Here is a 27442-nt window from a genome sequence, read left to right as displayed (position 1 = left end):
TTTTTCCCAAGAGTACCTTCTCAACTGTTCCTTTTTCACTATTATCACAGAGTTACATAAATACTCCATGGTCCTCTCATATGCACTTTCACTAAAACTTCTATGGATCGCCCGACAGATACTTGTTGTTGCCGTTCGACCGCCGTGTCTACATTCTCCTCGTGACTGAATTTCAAACCTGCACACACAAACACGTGATGTGCAGTAGGTAGGATTCTATCACCCCACCCTCACTTCTAAAATATCATTACTAACAACAGTTTTCCCTTGTGTGGTGTAATTAAAACATTTTGCTGTGCAAATTGGAACTTTTCACCTATAGTACTACCCCAGATCGTGTAAGAATCAGATTGCCCGATCCCTTGGTCTAGCAGGCAGCCCTTGTCAGGGAACGGCCACCAGGCGGCAACAGCGTCACACCTTACTTGTGGCACCAACCACTAGATGGCACTCCGTTCTGTGAAATATGTGGCAACATTGTCCGAACGCGTGCAGCTTTCCACCATTTGGCGTCTGTGAAGTACAGCTGTTTCTGACGTACGGGTGGTAGTGGATTGAGTCATCATGCCGAGTGCCTGCGAGTATATCAACTGTGGAAGGAGTAGACGGACAAATCCTGAGCAAAAAATGTTCAAATTTCCCTTCAAAGATAAAGAAAGGTTACGGGAGTGAATTTTAAATTCAGGTAAATCAATAAATTAGTTAAGAGTAAGAATTAATAAAGAGCCCTAAGCATTCAATCCTATCTAAATTTTGCCGATTCTTATATTCTGATATATCGTGGCAACCCTTCCTGTACAATAGTCATATCATATAATTTTTAAATGAAATCTTTGCTGCGATTTGGACTTTTTGAAACTGTTTATTCACTTCACTATCGTAATTTTGGCTGTAGAGACATTTTTGTGTGCAATGTGGAAACTGAAACCAATATAAGATATGGATAACAAAACGCAAAGCATTGTGTGGTAACATTTGGTAAACAATTTAAGAAGTATTACCTTACAAGACCTTTCCCTTGGTACTTGAAAATGGCTCTAGAGCTGAAATCGCAACAGTGAAATAAATGAATAATAGCGGTCATTTAACTTCTAATTCATCGGTCCCTCTAAATCCTGTTACATACTAGAGCGAACGAAGTGAACGAGTGTAAAATCTCGTTTACACTGCTGAAAACGAGTATTCATAGATAATTCGCCAATGTTCACTGCCATTCGTTTATACTAGTGAACAAGCATTTATACTGGAATGAGAGGAGGAGAATAGAAGAGAACGAGCATAGCGTGCAAACTATAGATGCTGCCTATTTTAATTTTTTTATCTGTGCACTAATAAACCTCACACAGCTTTCACTAAAAAACAACACTACTTGTAGTAACAGGTCTATGCGAGTGCAGATATCCCCAGCAATAACTGTGTTGCAGATAAAAGCGTACGTCTGTTGCGAATATTTGCGGGTTATCTTTAAACTGTACAATGTAAATTTTTAACATAATTGTGGTTTGCCGTCTGTGGCTCTTCAAAGTTGACACCGCCAAAATATGCTCGAAAAACACGCTTTCACTTGTATGTTACCACGTTTGGAGCCCCCTTTCAACAACAATCTAAAATTCATCGTTTTGTGCCACTCCTACATCATTTACGATAAGTTATATGGAAAGTAAAAGAATTTAAATTTGAAATGACTGTCGCTGAAATATGACCAGCCTTAATTCACATCATAACCGAGTGCGGATTTTGAAAACTTTCTAGTGTTAACCTGCACGTGGAGATCTTTTTTACCATCATAATCCATATCAGAAGAGCTGTATAGCAAAGAGAACATATACGGCATGGAAGGCGAGTGTAAAACCTATGCGACTGCAATACAGTCTGCATTTAAACAGTAGCTCGCGATAAATGTTTGTGTGTTACTTTTCATTTATTTCATTTCGCATATGATTGTGAGAAATAAACTTGGTTTGTAGAATTACAGGAGCTAATCTACATTCTTAGATTGAAAACTCGGGAAAAACCACAGCCGATCATGAGCTACAGTCAGCAATGTGACGAATGCATTTCGCGTGCAGCGCTCTAGCCGAACGCAAATCAGTGTCATTCAAGTCACCGAAGATACAGCGTTGCCAATTCCGCGACATGGACAGGTCAGTTAGCATTGCGACATCTGTTGACCGTCAGGAAAACTATTTTTATGGTTGCCTGTTCCGCCGTAAGGACGGTCAATCTGTTTCTTACGTGATCTGGGGTACTACGTCACTGTTTCTTTTCTTGCAGACTTCCCACTAACTGCAAAAGTGTTGCCAATGCAGGATTTTGTGCGTGAACTAAGTCTTGATTATGTCTCATAAATGTTCAATGGGATTCATGTCGGGCGATCTGGGTGGCTAAATCATTCACTTGAATTATCCAGAATGTTCATCAAACCAATTGCGAACAGTTGTAGCCCGGTGACATGGCGCACTGTCATCCATAAAAATTTTGTCGTCGTTTGGGAACATGACATCCCTCAGTGGCTGCAAATGTTCCAGTAGCCAAATATCCAGAGGACCAGTCCATTCCATGTAAACACAGCCCACACCATTATGGAGCCGCCAACAGCTTGCACAGGGCCTTGTTGACAACCTGGATCCGTGGCCTTGTGGCGTCTGACTTTACCTGAATCTTACCATCAGCTCTTACCAACTGAAATCAGGATTTATCTGATGAGGCCACGGTTTTCCAGTCAGCTAGGTCCAATCAATATGGCCATGAGGCTGGAGAGGCACTGCAGCAAAGTTGTGCTGTTAGCCAAGCCATTCACATAGGATGTCTGCTGCCATAGCCCATTAATGTCAAATTTTGCTGTGCTGCCCTAATGGATATGTTCAATATGTCCCCACATTGATTTCTATGGTTATTTCACACAGTTTTGACACTGTGGATATCGAAATGTTAGGACAATGATTTGATTTCTGCTCCTTTCAGAAGTAAGTGCAATACCATGACTAGAATGGTTCTGAAACGGAGTGTCCCATGTGTCTAGCTCCAAGTACCATTCTGCATGCAAAGACTGTTAATTCCCTTCGTGCTTCCATAATCACGTTGGAAAGCTTCTCACATGAAACACCTGAGAACGAATGATAGCTCTACCAACGCACATGTAGGTGATACTACCACCACCTGTATATGTGCATATCGCTATCCCATGACTCTTGTCAACTTGGTGTATATTATCCGCCATTGGTGGTGGCCTTTTGTATGAAAACACAATGGGAAGGTAACTCTCTCAGCTGATTTTACTAGCAAAATTGTGTAACGTAATTGTATCGAAATATTAATTCATACATGAGTCTGACTCAAAAGGAATGTCTTCAGAGAACTCAACATAATCTTGGCACATTAAAAAATTGAAAGCTTCCATTCTAGTCATGGTATTGTACTTACTTCTGAAAGGAGCAGAAATCAAATCATTGTCCTAACATCCTGATTAAGTTTCTAAAGTTTATTAAAAAGAAAAATTCAACTGTATTTGTGATGGGTCTATAAGCAAGCTATTCCTGTTTTTCCAACAGAACTTGCAGTTGCTTCCCTCCACTCCTGAATTAGGCTTTTTGTTGCCCTCGTAACCCCTGTAATATTATGGTAAGACTGTGCCTAGTGCCTCAAAACTATCCATCTCTTTTGCCTATGTTGTCAAAAAGTCATATGTAGAAAACTGTTAACCATTAATATTTATTTTAATGTCATAACATGGTGTACATACAATCCAAGAGATAACCCCCTCCCCCTGAGAGCCTACCAACATCCATGTCAGTGACAGAGTTACTTGTTGCGTATGTGAACAGTCCACCACATTATCAAGGAGAATGAATAGTAATAAGTGGATTGTACTTGTAGAAAAGAGCATTTAACTTCAAACCAAATGTGCTCTATACTTAAGCAGCAAGCTATTTATTCTCATTCAACTGCAACTCCTCAAATGAAAGTGCAACTGGTGCTCTTATTTGATTGCAAACCTTCACTGTATGTGCATACATGTGTGTAAAGATTTGAGTTTTCTCTCTTCATGCCCTCTTCGTGTTGCAGATGTGGTCCGCTTAGTTCTGAGTAAAGTACATTGATGTCATTGAATGTCACACATTAGAGTCTTGGGTCCTTGTGTGTGGTAACTAGTCCTGACAGGGGGTAGAAAATTTTGTCAGTTCAGCTTTAAAATGTTTTTCCAAATGGCATCAAGAATTGTTGTGTATAGTAATAAAGCTGTTCATTCTAGACCACAGTATAAAATACATCAAATGGAGAGCATTATCTATTATTATTATTATTATTATTATTATTATTACCTACCAGCTTAAAAATTCACTCATTTAGTTGCTTCAGTGCATCAAATTGCCTTACACTAAAGTGATACATTGGTTTGCATGGAAGAAATGTTAGAATGATAGGGCTGCTAGAGACATTTAACTGTTAACTCCACCCCTCACTGAAATCAATGAAATACAGTCAATTCAATAATTTTTCTCATGGTGACTTTAGAAGTGACCTGTTTCTTGCTCCATCTCTTGATATAGGTTGTCTGAAATCATGTATTGTGCATACGCACAAAGATTTTAATATGGAAGTAATCCCAATCAACACGGTGTCAACATTAATTTCATCTGGTACTTGCACTGAGTTGATGGGTGCTGCCAGTTGACAGCTGTTGGGTACTGCCAGTTGACACATAAATTTCAATAGACTAGGGAATCAGACTCTTAATATATGTCTGTAGTTGTGCTCTCAAATTTTGTTTAGAACTAGTTGTAAGTGAAATTTGTTGTTAGGGTTACTCAGAATGCCAACATTTAGCACCATTAACAGTTGGCAATTAAATTTGCTGGAGGACACTGTTATTGGAGATGATGGAATACTTTTGAATCCATCAGGAACTGCCTTATCCATTGTGTTAATTACAGTGATCGGTGTCACAAGATAACAGAATTAAAGGACTCTGAACTGAATGTGTGGAGGCAGTCTGCTAGCCACTCAGATGGAAAAAGTCACTCTAACAAGATTGAAAATATGGGCACTGTGCATTAATATATAGGCACCTTTGGTGTTACAAGGGCTCACTACTTTTCAATGTTTGTGCTGTACCAGCCACATTGCATCACAGTTCTAATTGTGTTTTATATGCTGACAAGAAAGCATACCCCCAGGTTGGATACACCTGCACTGTGTTCACTGGTGTGAGTTGTGCAAATTTTAGAATTCTGTATGGAGTTGTTTGTTATAGGTGATTGTAAGCATATTATGATTTTACGTAGTGGCTCACTCATCCACTTTCATTAGTCAAATAACATCTATTTTCTGTCAGGACTTCGTTTATGTATGTATTGTTGCTCCCCTCAAAAATAAATTTTAACCCTGCAGTTGGTCAGGGGGGACAAAATAGTCAGTTTGTCTGTGTGTATTGGGGTTGCTCCAAAAGAAAGGCACTATTTTTTTTAAAACATCTAATTTATTTTCCATATCTTCAATATTTTTATACTATGTAGATGCCTTACTGAGAGACAGTGTCTTTTTTTCACATAATTTCTGTCCCTTTCAACTTTCCTAGTCCACTGTGAACCTAAGGCTTGTATACTTGCACATTAGGATTCAGGAGCAGCACCTTTGCACCACTGTTTAGCAGCCTTCACAAGACAGTTTGCAATCTTCAAATCTCATTCCGCTAAGGGATTACTTCAGTTTTTCAAAGTGGTATTTGTGACATAGTGTCAGATCGGAGCTGTAGTGTGGATATTTCCATGTTGTCTACCCAATCTTTGTGATCTCAGTGGTGGTTTTCGCACTGGCGTGTAAATGGGCATTATTACGCAACAGATAAACATCATGTTTTTGCCAATGTTGTCAAATGCAACACATTCAAGCATGGAGTTTTTTATTGCTTGCTACAAGCAACAGTCCTTCTGAATCAAAAATACACAGTGGCCACCACTTCTCCAGCTGAAGATGCGGTTTTGTGTTGCTTCTCCATTGGCAAGTTTGCATTATGCTATTCTGTCAATTGCCTTTTCATCTTGGGTTCAAAGTGATGCAACTAGGTTTCATCTCTCTTCACAATTCTTGCAAGCAAGTCATCTTCAAAATTTTAATACTGTTCCAAAAGTTCACTGCGCGGTTGCCTTGCATGTTTCTTTGTGGGCATCCATCAGCGCTTTGGAAAGCTACCTAGTGCAAACTGTTTTCAGCTTCAACTGTCTCAGTATTATGCACATACTTGCTACTTCTTCTATTCCGACTCAAAATGACAGTTTGTTCACTGTTAAGCATTTGTAAGCAAAATCAGATCATGAATACGCTGCACATTGTCAGTGCCGTGGTCGGTCTGCCGCTTTGCGGAAGGTCCTTGACTATTGCCACTTCCACATTCACCAGGGATAATCTGCTGGCCCAGCAGCTGACTTTCCTGCTATGGAAAGTTATCATCCCCATACATCATCTTCAGTCTCATGTGATCGTTTGCCACTGTCTCATGCTCACAATATAGGATGCACATATAGAGTGCAGCAGGCATCTTGATGGAGTGCTGTGACAGCGCAACTTGCGGAAACTGGTTGAATTGAAGTTGAGTGCAAGTGGCAAAAATGTATTGATGACTGCTGTGAATAGTGAAGGTGTAGAACAGAAGGTTTTTCTTTCTTTTTTTTTTTGGGGAAGAGGGGGGGGGGGGGGGAGGATGTGCGTTACCTTTGGAATGACCCTCATATAACATGTTATTTTACTGCCACTTTACATGTGCATGTTGCTTTTTGTGGGTATTCAGAAGAATAACAGATTTGATACTTGTTAAAGGCAGCTGACTGCTACTTCGAAAAGTATAAGAACCCATCTTCACTTTCTATAACGTTTCAGCCAATCAGGTATTTCATTCTTGGTGCATTTAAGGAATTACTTATATCGCAGCTGACTGCTACTTCGAAAAGTATAGGAACCCATCTTCACTTTCTATAACGTTTCAGCCAATCAGGTATTTCATTCTTGGTGCATTTAAGGAATTACTTATATCGCAGCTGACTGCTACTTCGAAAAGTATAAGAACCCATCTTCACTTTCTATAACATTTCAGCCAATCAGGTATTTCGTTCTTGGTGCATTTAAGGAATTACTTATATCGCATTATGACATTTTTGAAGGAATTTCTTATAGTGACTTTACATTAATGTTTGTTTCATGCCATTTTTGAAACTTTAAATAATTCAACAAGATGGTCAATTATAATCATATGCTTTCTCTCTTCTTAGCACCACACTGGACCCTCAGTTTCTTTGATAGGGGTCATGCAATGGCTGTAACACCAGATGGACTGAGGTGTCAATCACGGGAGCAGAAGGAATGGCACGGGTGTAGAGCAACAAAAGGTGTCCAAGGGAAGGGTCGTTACTATTACGAGGCAACAGTTACTGATGAAGGCTTGTGCAGAGTTGGGTGGTCCACACTACAGGTCAGCATGACAACACATACAGCAAAAAAATTAAGTTTCACGTTTTACAGGATTTGTTCTAAACTGAAATAAATTTGATTTTGAAGGCTAACCTCGATCTTGGAACTGACAAATTTGGCTTTGGATTTGGAGGCACTGGGAAGAAGTCAAACAACAAACAGTTTGATAGCTATGGTGAAGAATTTGGGATCCATGACACCATTGGGTGCTTTCTTGATTTGGACTCAGGGGAAATAAAGTTCTCAAAAAATGGTGTTGATTTAGGCAAGGCCTTCTCAATTCCACCGCAAATAAAAAACTCTGCATTCTTCCCAGCAGTTGTTCTAAAGGTAAGTGTGTGTGTGTGTGTGTGTGTGTGTGTGTGTGTGTGTGTGTGTGTGTTTTGCACAAGCCTAATTAAGAAACGAGGAAATCAGTATTCCGAACTTACTCTTGCTCTATCTATAGTATACACATCTGCACGTGTGTCACTTTCCTACTACGTGTGAAAGAAGAGTGTGCATGTCGAGATTTCCTAAGGCATGTCTTCATACCATCTTTAATTAATTTGATTCAAGTGATTGCTTGTCTATAGTTTTATTTAGTTATTTCTATCCTGGAATGGCCTTTATAACCAAATTATTCTTCTGTTGTGTCAGCTTTCCTAATAGAAAGAATGGCATACCGTGATGTTGTGTTCCACAGTGTTGTCTTCAAAATGCTACCGTGATCTACATTATCAAATACATTGTTTCTGGAGAGCATACATTTTGTTTGCTCTCAAAGCAAATGATTTGTCATACATTACAAAGAGTTCTAAGAAGCACTGTGATGCTCCTAGTGGAAAACTTACTGTGAGCTTCTGTTAATGGTCAGATTGATCTAGATATGCCAAGAACTTGGTGTTTGATTTAACTAAACACAGTGCCGCATTTGATGAAATGAGTGTACTAATGAGGTGGTTTGTGGAAAAGCTTTACATAACAGACTGTCTACTACACTGTTCATTCAGATAGTTTGGAGGGTTTCAGAGGTTAGCATCAGGCTCAAGACTGCTCAGGCTGAGTATGTCACTCAAGAGAGTGCTGTAGCAATGGGGAAGACTATTGTCTGTTGTACCTCCAGTAAGTGAATCTTTGGAATTGTTTTGGCATATAGTGCTGCCATCTGAGAGACCATATTATAAGAAGAATGGAATGTTAATTGTAAGCAGAACACTCACTGGCACAGTCGTATGTGAATCAGTCTTTATTTTGGTGCTAATAAATGCTTAAAATTATGCATTTTCCTACATGTAAACCAACAAAATAAAAATTACATAAAAGTACTTCATCAAAATATTCAATACTTTGGTAACAAAAAATTAGAAGCAGAAGTACTCCTGAGTGAAGTAAGACCAGACATATTATGCATAAGTGAACATGGACTAACTGAAAGTAAAATACATAATGTGGCAGTAAAGGACTACAAACTAGCTAGTTACTTCTGCAGATCTAAATATAAGGGTGGTGGCGTTTGTATATATATTAAAACAGGTACTCTTTCAAAGAATGTAAACAGTGAAGCTGCTACATTTCCCATAGCAAGAGAAAAAGACTTTGAAGTTACTGGTATAGTGGCAGAGGATTTTAGAGTGTTTTGTGTGTACAGGTCACCATGTGGCAATATTAGCATCTTTCTAAAAAAAGTTGCTAGCTTATTGAGAATGAATATGAAGAGAAATCTCATTATATGTGGAGATTTCAACATTGACATGGGAAAAGACACAAAAATAAGACAGGATTTTGAAGAATTGTTAATACAGCATAACATGAAAGTGACAATATCTGCACCAACAAGAGTGACTTCACAAAGTGAGACAATTATTGACAACATAATTACTAATATGTGTAACTATGAGTCACATGTAGTTCAGACAGAAATATCTGATCATCATGGACAACTAATCAGCTTTTGCAGAAGTAATGACACAGTATCAGAACCAAAACAAACAACCAAAGAAATTAGGATCATCAGTGAACAAAATATCAACATCTTTAGAACAATGTTAAGTAAGGAAACCTGGAATGAAATCCTACAGGCTCAGAGTGTAAATGAAAAATATTATGCATTTATTTCAACAATTAAGTACCATTTTAATGTAGCATTTCCCAAAGTAAAGAGACAAGAAAGGCATCAAGATCAAACACAGTGGATTACGAGTGAAATACTAGAACAGCGAAGGAAGCTTCAGGATGAGAGACGGATGGGCGAAGCTGAAAACTATAAAATGTTAAAAAAGAAGTATAGAAAAACAATAAGAGAAGCGAAAGCAAGAGCAATTGACACCACTATAGCGAACTCAAAAAAAACAAGGCAAAGGCAGCTTGGAATGCAATCAGTGCTGAAAGAAAGGAAAAAGATGGGTCAAACAAAGAAGAAGGTATTAGGTCAATTAAAGTAGACAACACAGTGGTTACAGATGGTATGGAAATAGCAAACATACTGAATAATAACTATATCAGTGTAGTAGAAAACCTAAAATTGGAAAGAAATAGTCAAAAACAGAAGGGTATTAAGGTACCAAAAAGATCATGCAGTACTATGTTCTTAAGACCAGTCATGGAAGATGAATTGCGGAAAACTATACAGAAACTGAAGTCCAAGAAATCAGCTGGTGATGATGAAATATCAAATCATGTAATAAAGCTGGTATGTGAGGAGATAATAATACCACTGCTGAACATAGCAAACTGTTCTTTCAGAGATGCAATTTTTCCAGAAAAACTGAAGATAACGAAGGTAATGCCAGTGTACAAGAAAGGGTGTAAGGATGATCCCAACAACTACAGACCAGTTTCACTGATATCAGGTTTCTCAAAAATCCTAGAAATGCTTATGTATACCAGATTAGTTAACTATTTGGACAAACATAACATTCTCATGACCTCACAACATGGTTTCAGAAAGGGTAAATCTACAGAACCAGCAATTGTCAGTCTAACAGAATACATTTTACAGTCCTTAGATGAGAAAAAGGTTGTCTCTGCAATGTTTCTGGATCTTTCAAAGGCATTTGACACCATTGACCATGAAATGCTGATACAAAAATTAAGCAACTATGGCATTCGGGGGCAACCAGGTGAATGGATAAAATCATACTTGTGCAACCGCAAGCAGTATGTATCATTAGGAAACTCGTACCAATCAGAAACCAAATCCATCAAATATGGAGTGCCGCAGGGTTCGGTAATGGGGCCATTGTTATTTAATGTATTTGTTAATGATATAGGTGTTGAGGAGGAAGAAAAGAAAATATTGTATGCTGATGACATGACAATACTAAATAGTGACCAAAATATGGAACAGCTTGAGAGAAGAGCATACATATCTGCAAATGTCACAGCTCAGTGGCTGTTGGAAAATGAACTGGTTATAAATCTAAAAAAGACTATGTATGCAGTGTTTAAAAACAAGGAAAAGGCTGTAGACATGGATTTAGAGGTTGACGGAACAAGGCTGGAAGAAGTAGAATCTGATAGATTCTTAGGTATTCTTGTGGATAATGAACTGAAATGGAAAAAACATATTAATAATGTATTAATAATGTCTGTAAGAAACTGAGCTCTGTCATATTCTTAATGATGCAGCTATCACAGTATTCAGACAAGAACCTTCTGTGTACAGTGTATCATGGACTTTTCGAACCATACTTACAGTATGGAGTGACGGTGTGGGGAAACTCAAACAAACAAGAGACAAAACGAGTGTTCACATTACAAAAAAAAGCAATTAGGACCATTTTAAGAAGAAAGACCTCTGAAACATGCAGAAACTGTTTCAAGAATTTAGGTATCTTAACTTTTTCATCATTATATATATACAAAACAAAACAATAATGTACATCACAAAAGGTAGTGAGGACTGGATTACAAGTGCTAGTGTATTACAAGAAAGAAGAATGAAGTACGCAGCATACCCCACCGACTGGCAATGCTAGAAAAAGGACCCCAGTACTCTGGTATCAGACTACTAAGAAGTCTGCCCAAAACCCTGCAAGATAGTGTACTTCACAATGAATTTACAAAGAAACTTAAAGACTATCTCATTGAAAAAGAGTTTTACAGTGTTGCAGAATACTTATGCCATTAAATTTGTATATATTGTTACTCATTATCAGTGATGTAAAAATGTAAGCTAAAGGTGTAGAAAAATAATTGATAAAGAATTTTAATACTTTGACATGTCCTATATTACACGTACATTTACTGTACACGATGTAATCTTACAGGATCAAATAAAATTCAATTCAATTACGGGGGAAAAAAGAGCTAAACCTGTTTATCAGACAAAAACTGTTTATGTTGATGTCCAGATATAAAACTCTCAAAGTGAAGGCTAGAAACTGTATTGATGTAGACAAAAAGATGCAAACATTGTAAATAATGAAGACAAAGTATCAAGAAAATCGGCAACCAGACAACAAAGAACGTAAAATCTTGAAGTCAGTAGATGATCAATCAACTTCTGAAAAAGGGTAGGGAGGGGGAGGGTTGTGGCTTTTTCCTCACTTATCAACAAAGGCTCAGTAGTTCTAAACACAGGTTGCTACATTTTAATGCATTTTATTTCATTTACATCTATACCCTGGCAATCACTGAAGTACAAGGCAGGGTGCTTTTTTTCCATTCCGTTCACATAGGGAGCATAGGAAGAATGATTGCTTAAGAGTGTGTGTGTGTGTGTGTGTGTGTGTGTGTGTGTGTGTGTGTGTGTGTGTGTGTACTGTAATTACTGTAATCATATACTCGTTATCCCTATGGGATATCAACAATGTAGGAAAAGATAGATTGCTACTTACTGTAAACAAGACACATTACGTTACAGACAGGCACAGTTAAGACACTCGCATATAGCTTTTGGCCATAGCCTGCATCAGCAGAGAAAGAGAGAGAGAGAGAGAGAGAGAGAGAGAGAGAGAGAGAGACCGGAGTTGGCAGTCGTGTGTGCGTGAGGTGTGCTTCCTGTGTGTGTGTGTGTGTGTGTGTGTGTGTGTGTGTGTGTGTGTGTGTGTCGGATGCAGGCTGTGGCCAAAAGCTACATGTGAGTGTTTTTTAATTGTGCCTGTCTGCAACTTGGTGTCTTCTTTGCAGTAAGTAGCAATCTGTCTTTCTCTACATTGTTGATTTTCCTACCTGGAGTCTCCATTGCTTGATCCCTATGGGGGCAATACACAGGGGTTGAATTTCTTTCCTAGATTTATCACTTAAAATTGGTTGGTTGATCACATCTCAAATCATACAGGCCATGTCAACTCGTGGCCGTGAATTTCTCTCGAAAAAATATATATTAGACCTCTATATCATAAGTGTTAAGAAATAAAGTGTTTGAAACAAATACTAACAAAGAGATAGAGGGGCTGGCCAGTACTTACCTCAGCTCAGTACAGCCGATAGATCTGAAAATTTACATTCCTAGCTTTCGGAATAAATGTTCCTTCATCGGGGAGGAGAGAGGGGAAAGAAAGGGAAGAAGGGAAAGGAGATTCAGTTACTCACAACCCAGGTTATGAAGCAACAGGGAAACCTGGGTTGTGAGTAACTGAATCTCCTTTCCCTTCTTCCCTTTCTTTCCCCTCTCTCCTCCCCAATGAAGGAACATTTGTTCCGAAAGCTAGGAATGTAAATTTTCAGTTCTGTTTTATGTTATCTATCGGCTGTACTGAGCTGAGGTAAGTACCGGCCAGCCCCTCTATCTCTTTGTTAGTATTTGTTTCACATCTTTGTATGAGATTTTCCATTAATCATTGAAATAAAGTATTTTCATTTTATCTTAATTTTTGTAAATTGTACAGCCCTTTGAAAAATGTATATTTTGTAAATAACTCTTAAAACAGTAGTGAACAAAAAATATAACTAATAAACCAAAAGTACTGGAGACCTGGCAGATTTTTTGGGTTAAAGCTCCATCTTAGTGTATTGAAGTTTAGTTGACACCTGCACACTTATGGACTTCTGTCGACTTTACAAACTTAAGACAAAAATACAAAATTCAAGTTAATTTTTCTCTTAATTTTTTTTTTTCTAATTTGGAAAGTCACAGAATGTCATATTACCAGATACTAGTGATGTAATTATAAACAGTATCTTCTCTGCTTCAGCTATCTGTAAATATTTATTACTAAAAATGTAAAAAATTACATTTTTATGAGTTTTTATGAATCATTTACTTGAAAAACCCCCATCCAAAAACTTTTGAGAATTAAACAATATATTATTTGGTTAATATGTTAGTTGTCAGTGAAAACACAGTGGGCAATATTTTTCTGTGTAAAGTGTAAAAAATTTTCAACATTCTGCATATTTTACATCACCGAATTTCTAGTGTAAAATATGCATGTTGGCACACTGTTTCCAGCACTCTTCTGTGTATAACAAACGAGTGAGAACTTGCACATAAAACATTCTGCAGCAAGTTTTGTGTTTGGTTTGAACTTTTTGTTAGATACAGTGTCAGTGAGGAAACACAGTAGTGAAAGAATGAGGTGTGTGAACTATGAAAAAAGACACAAGAAGGCAGTGTTCAATAAAAGTGAAAAACACTTCACAGTTGTTGGAAATCTGTCAGAGGTATTCCAGAAATATCTTGGTCTTCAAGCAACAGTATTAGGATCACATCCATTGTGCAGGAATTGCTACATTCACTACAATTTAATGACAACCCACCTGAACGATCACTATTACCCAAATGTTAAACTGAAGAAAGCAGTGCAGATAGTTATATTCCTGGGTGTGTAGTTGTTGTTGCATTGAATGTTAGCATTTCTGCTGTAGCCCCTACTATATCCCCCCTCAAACATCCAGGAAAGGTAAGAAGCACAAGAAGAAAACAGTATGTAAAAAGAAATGTGGAAGAAATTGAAACAAGTTTTACACAAGCAAAATCTTCAAAACTTTGTGGAGTTTATAATGTCGATGCCCTTGAGAACTTGAGATAGTGATATATGCACGAAATGTGATTTGTGGTTTCAAATCCTAAATACTGATCTCAGCAGCCACTTACACTGAGAAGGTACAGTTACTGATACCAAGTAGCTACTCTAAGCAGCTGATACAGAAGTACATACCCACTTTCTCACATTGATTTCAAAAGCTCGAGAAAGACATGCTCAGATTCTTATTGTGTGCATCCATCGCAAGATGATACGCTTACTACTGTTACGGAATATCACCCAACCAGGCTGATGTCACCTCTGTTAGCGAAAAAGGTGAAAAAGTTAAAAAGGTAAAAAGAGATATGACGAAATCAATAAGAGAAGATATCTCATGATGAAAAAGGAGAACCTGAATTTAAAAATTGGTCTTACAAAATTCTACTCCTTATGACCAAAATGTATAAAATGCCAGCCATTGAAGGAAGTATGCACATGTATTTACTGCACTAATTTGAAACTTGTTTGTTTCACAATAAGCAGTGTCATGGGAAAGAAGTACACAGAGATGGACATGATGCTATTGTGTGTATGTCAATAGCTACAAGATGAATGTTGGTTGCAGGAGTGTGCAATCTGTCCTGGTGCTGAATTGATGACTGTTGAAGCATTACACCTTCAGGATACTGACAATGACGTAACCTATGCATTGTCGGAGGGAGGAGAGTTGGTGAAGAAGACAATAGAGCCAGAGAAGTTTGTTACAGAGGTTAAGCATTGGGTCATGAAAGGAATAGCTGATCATCATATCTGGAGGATTCAGAGACAGGCCATAGCAGAAGTAAAGCCAGCCACATCCCAGAATACTGACACATTTGTTCTTCAACACGACTTTGCTGAGAAATGGTCTGTTGCTTTGCAGAATGAAATTCAAAATTACCACAGGCACACATCACAGGTAAAAACATACACGTGTTGCTCACTTTCTTGGAATATCACACAGTTTTGCTATTGTCAGTGATGATCTCATTCATGACATTGCACATGTATCTATGCTGTCAGCATGCTAATTGATGACTAGAAGCCATGCATTTCCTAAAATGTGTATATGACTGATGGCGCAGCATCTCATTTTAAAAACCACTTTCAGCTTTATGAGTGAAAGACAAAAAAAAAAAAAAAAAAAAAAAAAAAAAAAAAAAAAAAAAAAAAAAAAAAAAAAGATATTTACAGTTTGCAGATGCACAGCATGAAGCTGTTGATGCTACAAGAGATGCTGCTGGATTTGTATGCACTATATCAACATTAGCAACAAAATGGAACTTTTTAATGCTAAATGAAAGTACATTAAGGGAATTCAATTTTAAAAAGAGAGAAGAGTGGTCTACTATGAAGCCTGTGGTAGGAATTCAATCAAGTCACTACTGGGTTACATCCCAGAGTGGCACGTACATTGCAAGAACGGTTATCCACGAAATTCAGCCTGTTACTGCGTGTGAAATGCAGAAACCACAGTGTACATTAGAAGACTTTGCAGTGAGCCACTTCATTTCTCATGTGTATGACAATCAGTGGTAGATGGGACAAATAATAAGTATGTCTCATGGGCTGCGAGATATAACCATCTCCTTTGACACTTCATGGTCCTGCTATTGCTTTGAAATGACCATCATCAAAAGATCAGTGTGCAATTTCCAGTTCCCAAGCACTTCTATTGTTGGATCATTTTTGCCTGTGTGCAAACTCAGCTCACCTGTAAAAGTTCAACGACAAACAGACGAAAAAAAACAAATGAACTCTTTTCAACAGTGTAGTATTGATTGTTACAGTGTAGGCAATTTTAATTCATCGAAAGTCATGAAAAAGTAAAATCATGACAGATGACAATAATAATCAGTGAATAATACCATAAAAAGAAAAGTGGGTATAAGTATTCTGCATCTCATGTTTGTTATAAAATGCTTTTGAACAAAATTATGAGTTATTTTCCCATTCTCTTATACACTACTGGCCATTAAACTTGCTACACCAAGAAGAAATGCAGATGATAAACAGGTATTCATTGGACAAATATATTATACTGGAACTGACATGTGATTACATTTTCATGCAATTTGGGTGCATAGATCCTGAGAAATTAGTACCCAGAACGACCACCTCTGGCCATAATAACGGCTTTGATACTCCTGGGCATTGAGTCAAACAGAGCTTGGATGGCGTGTACAGGTACAGCTGCCCATGCAGCTTCAACACTATACCACAGTTTATCAAGCGTAGTGACTGGCGTATTGTGACGAGCCAGTTGCTCGGCCACCATTGACCAGACGTTTTCAATTGGTGAGAGATCTGGAGAATGTGCTGGCCAGTGCAGCAGTCGAACATTTCCTGTATCCAGAAAGGCCCGTGCAAGACCTGCAAAATGCGGTTGTGCCTTATCCTGCTGAAATGTAGGGTTTCACATGGATCGAATGAAGAGTAGAGCCACGGGTCATAACACATCTGAAATGTAACGTCAGTGCGAACAAGAGTTGACCGTGACGTGTAACCAATGGCACCCCATACCATCACGCCGGGTGATTCGTCAGTATGGCGATGACGAACACACGCTTCCAATGTGCGTTCACCATTATGTCGCCAAACATGGGTGCGATTATCATGATGCTGTAAAAAGAACCTGGATTCATCCGAAAAAATGACGTTTTGCCATTCGTGCACCCAGATTCGTCTTTGAGTACACTATCTGTGATGTCATCTCGACTGCTGGTGATACGAGGCCGTTGGGATCTAGCACGGCGTTCCGTATTACCCTCCTGAACCCACCTATTCCATATTCTGCTAACAGTCATTGGATCTCGACCAATGTGAACAGCAATGTCGCGATACAATAAACCGCAATTGCAATAGGCTACAATCCGACCTTTATCAAAGTCTGAAACGTGATGGTACGCATTTCTCCTCTTTACATGAGGCATCACAACAACGTTTCACCAGGCAACGCCTGTCAACTGCTGTTTGTGTATGAGAAATCGGTTGGAATCTTTCCTCATGTCAACACGTTGTAGGTGCCGCCACTGGCACCAACCTTGTGTGAATGCTCTGAAAAGCTAATCATTTGCATATCATAGCATCTTCTTCCTGTCGGTTAAATTTCACGTCTGTAGCACGTCATCTTTGTGGTGTAGCAGTTTTAATGGCCAGTAGTGTAATATTGTAAAGTAATTATTTTGATTCAGAAATACCAGTTTTTCATGGCATTTACTTAAAATCAGCAATCAGTATTGACCTTGAAAGTAGAGCTAGGTCTACCTAAAAAATTTTTCACATTTTGTACAGAAAAGTATTGCCCATTCTGATGGTACATTCCTGAAGTGCAATGACCAGCTAATGTACCATGAGGTTTTTGGAACATTTAGGTTGGGGTCTTTGGGGAAAATAATTTCAAAATAACCGAAAAATTTCGGATTCTTTCATCTTTATGTACAAATATTTTGACAGTTTAAAAATTTCATGCATTAACATCATAACTGACAGCAGTCCTTCCAGTTTGTGATTTCTCAAGACAGTTAACATTCTGTGACTATTCATATTTTCAAAACATAATTTTGAAATTTGCAAAAGTTACAAACTTTCGTAGTTTATTTTTCTAAAGAAAAAGGAAAAGAAAAAAAATCTCAGAAGTGTATTAATCATGTCTCATAGTATGAGGAACAAAGTATTTATTGGAAATAAATTCAGATCTCGATCGCTTTTGGTTTCTTTATTACAATTTTTCAGTTTTCCCTTTCGGTACATTTTCACAAATATTCTCATTTAAAGAAGTCTGTTGTGTTTTATATATATTTGAAATAGTGGTGTGACAAATTCACTCTAGACCTTTATGATTTGAGATGAAATTGCGCAGTTCATCTGTTGATGTAACTAAGGTAGCGTTGAAAGTATAAACTACTAATCCATTTTAATGTTGTATATAGAATGCAGAGATGTCATTCAATTTTGGGACACAACCTTTCAAACATCCACCAACTGATGGATATTTGGCCATTTGTGAAGCTCCTAAAGAATATGTGAAGCAAAATGAAACTGGAACTGGAGCTGCTTCATCACAGAGCAAGTCAGTTAAGAATGCTCCTCAGGCGATTGTTATAGAGGCAAGTAGTCTGCTATTAAAATTCCTAAGAATATTTTGGTAATGTGCAGTGTAAGTAGGACTTATTATTGCTGAAGAAGTAGGTTTGATTTTCTGCACACATCATTTGTTTTGCCATCAGATGGCATGGAGAATATTGCAAGTGCAAGGTAAATATTGTGCAAGATATTATGTGCATTTCTTTGTGAAGATTAAAGCTAGAAAGTGTAATGACACTGGATAGCATTTTGTTTACAGTATTTTTGATGTAGGGGTGGGTGCGGTAGTTTGAAATGATTTACTAGCTTTCTAAATTCAAATGAGTTATTTTTGTAATTTTAAGATGTAGTAGGCCTGAAATACAAACTCTGCTCTCCGGTTATTAACCTGTTGATTCTAACTGTCTCATGTTTACATTTACCATATGTCTTTACATGTATCCCAGGTAAGGAGTGAATGGAGGCAGCAATCTCAGAAGTTTGGCATGTATATGGATTTGCCAGCAGGAGTAACTATAAACCAACACTTGCAAGAGTTTGACCAATGTGTATGTTGCTAATAAATGACACACCTGCTATGTAGTACTTGTCAAACACCTGACTAGATGAAATCTTCTGAAATCTTGATTCAATACCGATCTCTACTAAATCAGTACTCAGACAGCTGCAATAAGATTTTATGTAACATTGACCATAGATCAAACGAGATTCTTCATTTATACAATGAAAAGACTGTTCCACACTCAGCTTTCACCCAAAGTTTTCTTCAGAAAAGAAAGAAAAGCAAATCTGTTCACACAAGCAGGTACACCTCATGCATACATGATCACCATCTTTGCTTGCTCTAGCCAGGCTGCAACTCTTGCATTGTTTCAGTGTTGTAGTTGGGGATGGGAAGGTGGAGGGATAGCAGAATACAGGTGGGGAGAGAGGAGTGTACCGTCTGATGGAGCATGCAGGGACTAAGAGGTGGCTGGACAAGATTTCCAGGTGACAGCCCCTGCCCCTAGTCCCTGTATGATCCACCAGATAGTGCTCTTTTCTCTCACCATCCATACCCCACTCTCCAGTGCCTGCTTTCTGTGTGTGTGTGGGGTGTGTGTGTGTGTGTGTGTGTGTGTGTGTGTGTGTGTGTGTGTTTCTGAACAGTTTCCTGAATGAGTATATCAGTATTTACAATTACCTCAATGACCATGTAATAATTCCAAAATGGGAAAATTTTGAAACGAATCAGTTAAAAATAAGTAACATTTGTAAGGAATTTATTAAATAACATTAAAACTGTAGTGGTAGATAACATGCTCATTGTCAGTACATATAAACAGAACACACAAACACTAAATCAAATCTTAGCCGAGCTTAGCCAAATATTTTTAACAGGGCCAAACACAAATTTGTCAAAAGGCTGTGTCTGTCAGGTAAATAATTGTGAAATCACACTGAATGTTGTTTTGTACAACCATTTCCACTAATTGTAGACTAACAAGTTTAGGACGGAAATCGAAGCAGCGCTTTTGTTATAACCCAAGAACACTGTAATTCGTTGCTCAAACAGTACACAGACATGGAAGGCAACATGCAATGCAATTAATAATAAATAAGTGGGTGGTGGAGCCATGTGCTCTGGCCTATATATTCATCAGTTTCAAGAGGGGCGCAGCCGGCAGGCTGTGCACACAGCTGTTGTTGTATTAGCAGCTGGGTGGCCTCTAGTGGCCGAATCAAGCACAAACTTCATGCACGAACTATGAAGTGACACATACATACAAAATTGGTAGTTACAATTGACTGGGTAATTTGTGAATTGTATGACATTTTTATCTGTTAAGGATATAAGTTGTAGTGAACCAGTAATAACATCCTCCCGTTTGTTGAAGCAGCATAAAGTGTCCATGGGTAAGTATTACTTGAAGTCCATTGACTCTGAACTGCTCCATCCTTACATGTGATCAGCTGTGTCAAGTAAGTGTTATCTGTAGCAAAGCAGACCAAAACAGTTGTTGATTCCCTGCCTGATCCAGCAGAGACCCTATTCAGTGGCTTTCCCTCTTCTCCAAGATATCTTGCCCTAGTTGGGTCTTTGCCAAACCCAGACTCACCACAATTCTAGACAAAACATAATTTCTCATTATCAGTTCATTGTAGAAGGTTTGAACTACAGATGTCTATCTAGTATCCTTTTGGGACTTGCAAAGGCATTCAGGTTTCTTCAAAGAAATGCAGGGATTGCGCTTGATAAAAGGCTTGATAACAATCCTCACTAGGATAACCATCCTTAAATGGTGTTTCAGTGAACTTTGTTTAACATATAGTTGTACCAGTGACTTAAGTTCCTTTTTGTCATATGGATATCCCATTCCTGCATGAGCAAAACTATTTATGTAACCAGATCCCCCTTTATGCCCACAAAAACCAGTATCAACCAGCTACTCTTTACTCCTTGAAGAAGGAACCTGTTGTCCTGAGAGCTTCTAGTGAGTAATTTATTGTCATGTGTTTTTACCAGCAGTGCTGAACAGTCTTTTGTCTCTTATGATTGTAACAAATACTATCAGCACAAAATGTGCTTTTTGGTACTGCCACTACTCCATTTACCTGGTTTTCAACTAGTTATTTCAGTCAAATTTTAGAGATTTCAAATTGTTTGCTGAAGAAATTTTGTGTAGATATGTGCTGTAACACCTCAAATGTAGCGACATTACAAAAGCCTATGAACATGCTTGTGGAAATTAATTGTTGACTATTTACATTGGTAGATTTTAGTGTTTGTGACCAAAGGGGAACAACACACTACAATTCAAGTGACCAGTGTAGCAAAGGACAAGTGTATGTTTATTTATTTGTTATTTTATGGCCTTCACTGGACCACCCCAGTCAATTATACAAAGGCTTATACAGGTTGTTATTCAGTAATACAGTACAGTTTGATGATGATTCAGTGAGACAATTCAATAGAGCAGTGGTTATACAGGGACTATTATAATTTATTATTATGTGAAGAGTGTTTTGTACTTCTGTCTGCCCATTACTTCATCATTTTTCAGATATTTTCTTTCTTTCTTCATCTGAGATCGCTCTTCCTGTAGCCCCTTTTATTGATCATCATTTTTAGCCTGGTTTGTGTCTCTTGCATTATTCTGATTTTCTCTTTTTTTTTAAGTCATCTGTTGTAATTTAGAGTTCTTTTATCTTCCTTAGTTTCTGTGATCCATTTAATGTTACTCTTACTATCCCACGATTTTTCTATTATTCCCGTCCTGATTTTGTTTTCTGGTGTTCTCATAATGTTCAAAGAATGAGATACACTTCCTCCTGATTGTACTCATTACTGGTTCTAAGCCCTTATCCAATGGTCATTTACTAGGACATTCATGAACTTTCGATTTGCTGTTGGTTAGAGTAAGTACTATTAATTTAGTTAGTTTTGGTTGGACTCTTACATTCCGTAAAATTTTTAGTACTGGAGGTCTATGGAGGCAGTCATATGCCTTCTTAAAATCTACAAATGTTATTGCAAGCAGTTTTTCCGTTTCATGTAGTATGCCATAATCATTTTTAAAGTAATGACCTGCTCTGCGCAGCTTCTCCATGGTTTGAAACCTCCCTGGTATTACCTAACTCCTGTTGTAGTTGTTCCTAGACTGTTCCTCGATTGTTGCAGATACGATCTTGGATAAAAAGTTGTATGTGCAGCCTAGGAGTGAGAGATTCCTCTGTAGTTGTCTGGATTGCTCTTATCCACCACCTTGTGTAGTGTGCAAATGATGGTTGTGGTCCAATGTTCAGGGAATTATTCTGTTATCCAAATTTTTGTGAGAGCATTGTGTAGGGAGGTCCTGACTGTGTGTCTTAAATATTTCCGCTTTTCAACAAAAACCTGATCTTCTCCACATGCCTTACAGTTTTTTTGTCCTTTAAGGACACACTACCTTTTGGAAAGTTGGTGGTCTAGTTTGTTAGGTTCAGTTTTAATTGGGGTATTTATGTCAATTTGTAAGAGTTCTTTGGGTTCTTCACAATTCAGAAGTTTATTAAATGCTTTTGCCATGATTTCAGCATTTTCTTTGTCTGTGTGTGCCAGTCTGTCATCTTCATTTTTCAGTATTAGTGTCAGCAGCCCATACCGTTGTAGTTGTTTCCCATAGATAGTTCTTGGAATTGGTTTTGTGGTACTTACCTTTTACAGAGTTTATTATGTCTTCATGGAATTCTCTCTTAATTCCCCTAATGTTTCGTATGAATATTTTCTTTTCATTTTTGAGGTTGATGCATTTTCTTTTGTTTTGTTTGTTTGAAACTTTAACCATGCCTGGTCTCTTTCTTCCTGGAAATTCACATTCCTGAGTCCACCATGCGTGTTTTCTTCATGGGTTTAAGGGAGCTAGATTCATTGCTTGTTTCCTGAGACTTGGTACCAGTTCTTCTGGATCATCTGTTACTTTAATAGTTTGTGTTGTGTGTTGGTATTTGTCATTTTTAATTATCTGATGTGGTTCATGCCACCTCCTTGTTTTATTACTTTCTCATTATTTCAATTGGGTGAATTTGATTTAAATTTTAACTAAGCAGTGGTGTCAGCCTATGTCTACTCCTCTCAGTACGTTAACATTGTATATTTCATTATGAAAATTTTTGTCTATACAGACATGGTCTAGCTGCCAATCTCCCTTCCTCCAGTCTGGAAGTTTCCATGTTTTAAGTTATTTGGCTTCCTCTTGAAGCATGTTGTTCTATAAGACTTCGACCATTCTTCTTTGTAAAGTTATGTGGACTCCATTCTCCTTACTTTTCCCAGCTTGGCGTTGAAGTCTCCCAATAAGACTTCTATATTCCTTGTACTTCTTCTGTTTACAGTTTGTTTGAGAAGATCCCAAAATATATCTGCCTCTTTCTTTGTTGTTTTTTTAGAAAATTTTTGCCAATTGTTGCGGCATGAGCATTTATAATTGTGTAGGTTTTGTTCATTGTTTTAAAAGTCGGAGTTGCAATTCTTGGTAATATTACTCAAAAATCCTGTACTAAATCTATTATTTTTACATTCACTATAAATCCTGTTCTAAATTGGGCTGTTGCTTCATAACTCTCTGTCCTGGTTTCCCATAATAAACTCTGTGAACGGGTCCTCTATCATGTTTCTCATTTCCTGGAACCTCCTTATTATAAAATTTTTTGTTCATTTAATTCATCTGTAAAATTCTTGAGTTTTCTGGTCTTAAGTAGTGAATTGATGTTGCTTGTTAGTACAAGGGTGGTTTGAAAGGTTCTCGGAATCACCACAAGAGGTCAGCGCTTGCACAACATATTCATTGGACTGTTGCCTGTAAACACATGCCTGTGGTGGTGACGTTGTTCTCGCGTAGTGGTTTGCAAAGATGGAAAAAATAGAGATTCAAGCAGGGACTGAGTACTTCATAAAGAAAGGTATGAAAGCAAAGGACATTCATGCCGATTTCCAGAATACACTGGGGTGTCTCTGCTCCTTCATATTCAACCATTGTCAAGTGGACAAATTAATTTAAATTTGGTTGGGAGAGCTTAGATGATGATTCGCACAGTGGTCAGCCAAGATGTTTCACTACTCCAGAAATCATTGCAAAAGTGCAAAAAAAGGTCATATAAAATCGCTGATTGAAAGTGCGTGAAATGGCGGGCTCACACTTGTCAGATGTCATCTGAAAGGGTATATCACATTTTAACTGAATAATTAGAAATGGAAAAAATTTTCTGCAAGACGGGTGCCACGACTCATGATGCTGGATCAAAATTGCGTGAGAATGGACATATTGGAACAATGTTTGGCCCGTTTTGATTTTTTGCACCGGTTTGTGACCACAGATGAAACTTGGATGCAGTACTATACCCCAGAGACAAAACAACAGTCAAAACAGTGGAAACATGCTGATTCTCCGCCACCAAAGAAAGCAAAGACAATTCCATCAGTGGGAAAGGTCATGGCATCAGTGTTCTGGAATACAAAGGGGATTCTGTTTGTTTGCCCAGTGGGGAGATAATCTACAATTACTGGAGAATACTATGCCAACCTCCTGGACAAATTGCAATGAAAGACGTGAAAAAAGGCCAGATTTAGCAGGGCAGAACGTCATCTTCCATCAAGACAGTGCGTGCCTGCACACATGTGCTGTCGCCATGGCAAAATTACACGAACTAAGGTATGAATTGTTTTCACCCCCGCCTTATTCACCTGATATGGCTCAATCGACTTCCATCTCTTTCCAACACTGAACATTTTTCTTGGTGGATGAAGATTCACTTCAAACAAAGAATTGATAGCCAGAGTTGTCAACTATTTTGCAGGTCTGGATTAAACTCATTTTTGAGATGGGATCAAGGCACTGGAACATTGTTGGATCAAGTGCATTAATCTACATTGAAAAATAAAAAAGTTTCAGTTATGTAGGTACTTTCTTTCTATTCCATTCTGAGAACTTTTCAAACCACCCTTGTATATAATTTAATTTCTTATGTTGACTCTTTCTTATATGTGTCAGTTAGCATTTGGATGATTGCAAATGCTCCTATTCATTGCCGTCTTGGCTACCCACCAAGTCCAATCTAGCCCTTACCTTCCTTTTTGGACAGGTTGATGGAATTTTTTCCCTAAGAGACCTTTCCATAATTAACTTTCAAAGGTAATTAACCTTACCTGGTGCAAGCTCCGATTTACAAATGCAGTTGTTAACTGCAGAGGGTATTTGGTCTGTGGGAGCAATTTTATTTCACTAAAGTCTGCCAGTAAGCTGGTTAGGACCCCCCACCCCAATCAGCCACTTGGGATATGCCACATCACCTTTCCTCTTGTTGCGACAGCGTAGTATGCTTATTAAGTCTAATGAACAGAATGCAATAGCACAATTTCTGTTGAGAGTTGCACTACTTGATTCAGACCTTGAGTGAAGCATCATTCGGTACCAAGCCTAGGGTGCTCAATGATGGGGGTAATCCATGGAGGCCAAATGTAGTAGTGAGCATAGGGTCCTTGAGGAAGGACGTAGTCCGTGAAGCTGCAGTTAGTGGTAGTGGCTTGAGGCCTTGGTCGAAAGTGAGCAATTGGTGCTCGAGGGTGGACGTGGTTTGTGGAAGCCCCATTGTCCATGGATGCTGTAGTGAGAGACTCCTTGTTGGCTAAACCATGTAACTCCGAATAGTGAGCTACTAGGTGCAGGCAGATCAGTGTGTACTGGTTGCAGAGGTGACCTACACACTCACCTGATGGGAATATCGAAGGAGGCGCATGGCTTCTGGACGCACAGTAGTGCCACTATGGCAGCAGCTGTGCTTATACCAATGGCGGGAGGCGGGTGCCAGGCGGTACTGTTGTGGCTGCTGGAGGTTCAGTTGTAAACAGTCTGGCATGTTTCTGCTGATGAGTAATTGTGTTCGATCTCCAGAAGAAAGAGCTGTAAGCGAGCTGAAGTTGCAGCAGCCTGTGATAAACGACTCTGTGGTTGGTGACAATGTTGTAAGGTGGTATCCAGAAGATTCAGCATTCCTTTGCCTCTGAAGGGGAGAGAGCATAGCCATCACTGAGAACATGCAACATCCAAAGGAAGGAAGTGCTCCAGGGTCGAGGAGATAGTCCGTGGCATGGATGCTCAAGACAGTAGTTTGGACCTAGAAAGTGTTGGCTGAAGACAGGCAGCTTCAATGCAACTGTTAAAGATGGATTTGGCTCAAACTAGGACTGGTAAGAGTGAACCCTGAAAAAGCCACATTCAATGTCACTGTCTGGGAAGGACGATTTGGCTGGTGATGGTGGCGACTTAAGCCACACCCAGCATGGTGTGGGTTTGCTTCAAAAGTTCCAGGGATGCTGAATCAGAGCCTGAGGGAAGTCCAGCTGCTGGGCATAGAAAGGCATACACACAAGGAATGACTGTACCTTTATGTGATACAGAGGGCCCTGGCTGCGAATTGTGCAGTCAGAATGAGTGTTCCTGGAGAGGCGACCTGGCAGGGATAGTTCAGGGTTTGGATCATCTGAAGTCTTGTTGGTTATTGCAGTGTCACTGTCTGAAAATAGTGTAGGAGCATTAGGTGTGTGGCCTTTCCAGGAGGGAGGATGACGGGTGAAGCATATGAGGTCCCATATAATGGTACAGAAAAGATGTGCGAAGTATGGGTTTGTGGGTAGATACAACCGAAAGCATGTGGGGTCTGCGGTGTGGAAAGGAGCAGACTGTGCTGCAAGATGGTGAAGATGGCAACTAAAGGAGTGAGGGAATGTATGTGTGGCTCTGCCTACACAGCATCAAAGGACCTTCGTCCTTACTGCTAAAGTTCGTGGCAAATGGATAGAGTGTTACGGCCAACCAGTGGCCAAGGTACAGTGCAAAGGACAATGCAGATTTTATGGTGTACAGATGAGTATGGACGATTGGAAGTCTGATGCTTTGGACACCAGTTGCTGTTGGGACAAAATTCTGGCGGCAGTTACCGCAGTTGCCATTCTTAGTATCGGAGACTGAAACAGAACAACACACTACAATAGAAGTGCAAAGTGTAGTATAGAACAGTTGTAGGTTCATCAAAGCTAATGAGCAAAATTCAGTAGCAAGATTTCTTGATAAGTGAATTGTATACTTGGTTCAGGAAGATTATCAGTGAGTAGAGCCGCGCTCGGCAGCAAACGTAGGGTGCTCAAGGGTGGAAGTAGTCTTCTGAGCCTTGGTCGGCAGTGAGCGTTTAGTGCTCAAGGCTTTATTTGGGGAGGATCTGTCAGTTTGGCGAGGCACTGTCGGTGCTCAAGGCCTAGCCCGGCGAGGTGCTGTCGGTGGGTGGGGCCTAGCCCGGCGAGGTGCTGTCGGTGGGTGGGGCCTAGCCCGGCGAGGTGCTGTCGGTGGGTGGGGCCTAGCCCGGCGAGGTGCTGTCGGTGGGTGGGGCCTAGCCCGGCGAGGTGCTGTCGGTGGGTGGGGCCTAGCCCGGCGAGGTGCTGTCGGTGGGTG

The 27442-nt window shown here is 39.0% G+C and overlaps 1 protein-coding gene across 1 annotated transcript in view; it reads left to right on the top strand.

The window, feature by feature from the left end:
• LOC124802527 (ATP-dependent RNA helicase Ddx1) overlaps positions 1-27442 on the top strand; it is an 81609-nt gene that overhangs the window by 20316 nt on the left and 33851 nt on the right. The window contains exons 4-6 of the mRNA XM_047263373.1: positions 7266-7465; positions 7552-7794; positions 18326-18502. Of these exons, the coding sequence (XP_047119329.1) occupies positions 7266-7465; positions 7552-7794; positions 18326-18502 (620 nt within the window). The remainder of the gene's footprint in view (positions 1-7265; positions 7466-7551; positions 7795-18325; positions 18503-27442) is intronic.

The sequence above is a fragment of the Schistocerca piceifrons genome, chromosome 6 (genome assembly GCF_021461385.2).
Source record: "Schistocerca piceifrons isolate TAMUIC-IGC-003096 chromosome 6, iqSchPice1.1, whole genome shotgun sequence".
Lineage (NCBI taxonomy): Eukaryota > Metazoa > Arthropoda > Insecta > Orthoptera > Acrididae > Schistocerca > Schistocerca piceifrons.
This window is presented reverse-complemented; position numbering and strand designations above follow the sequence as displayed.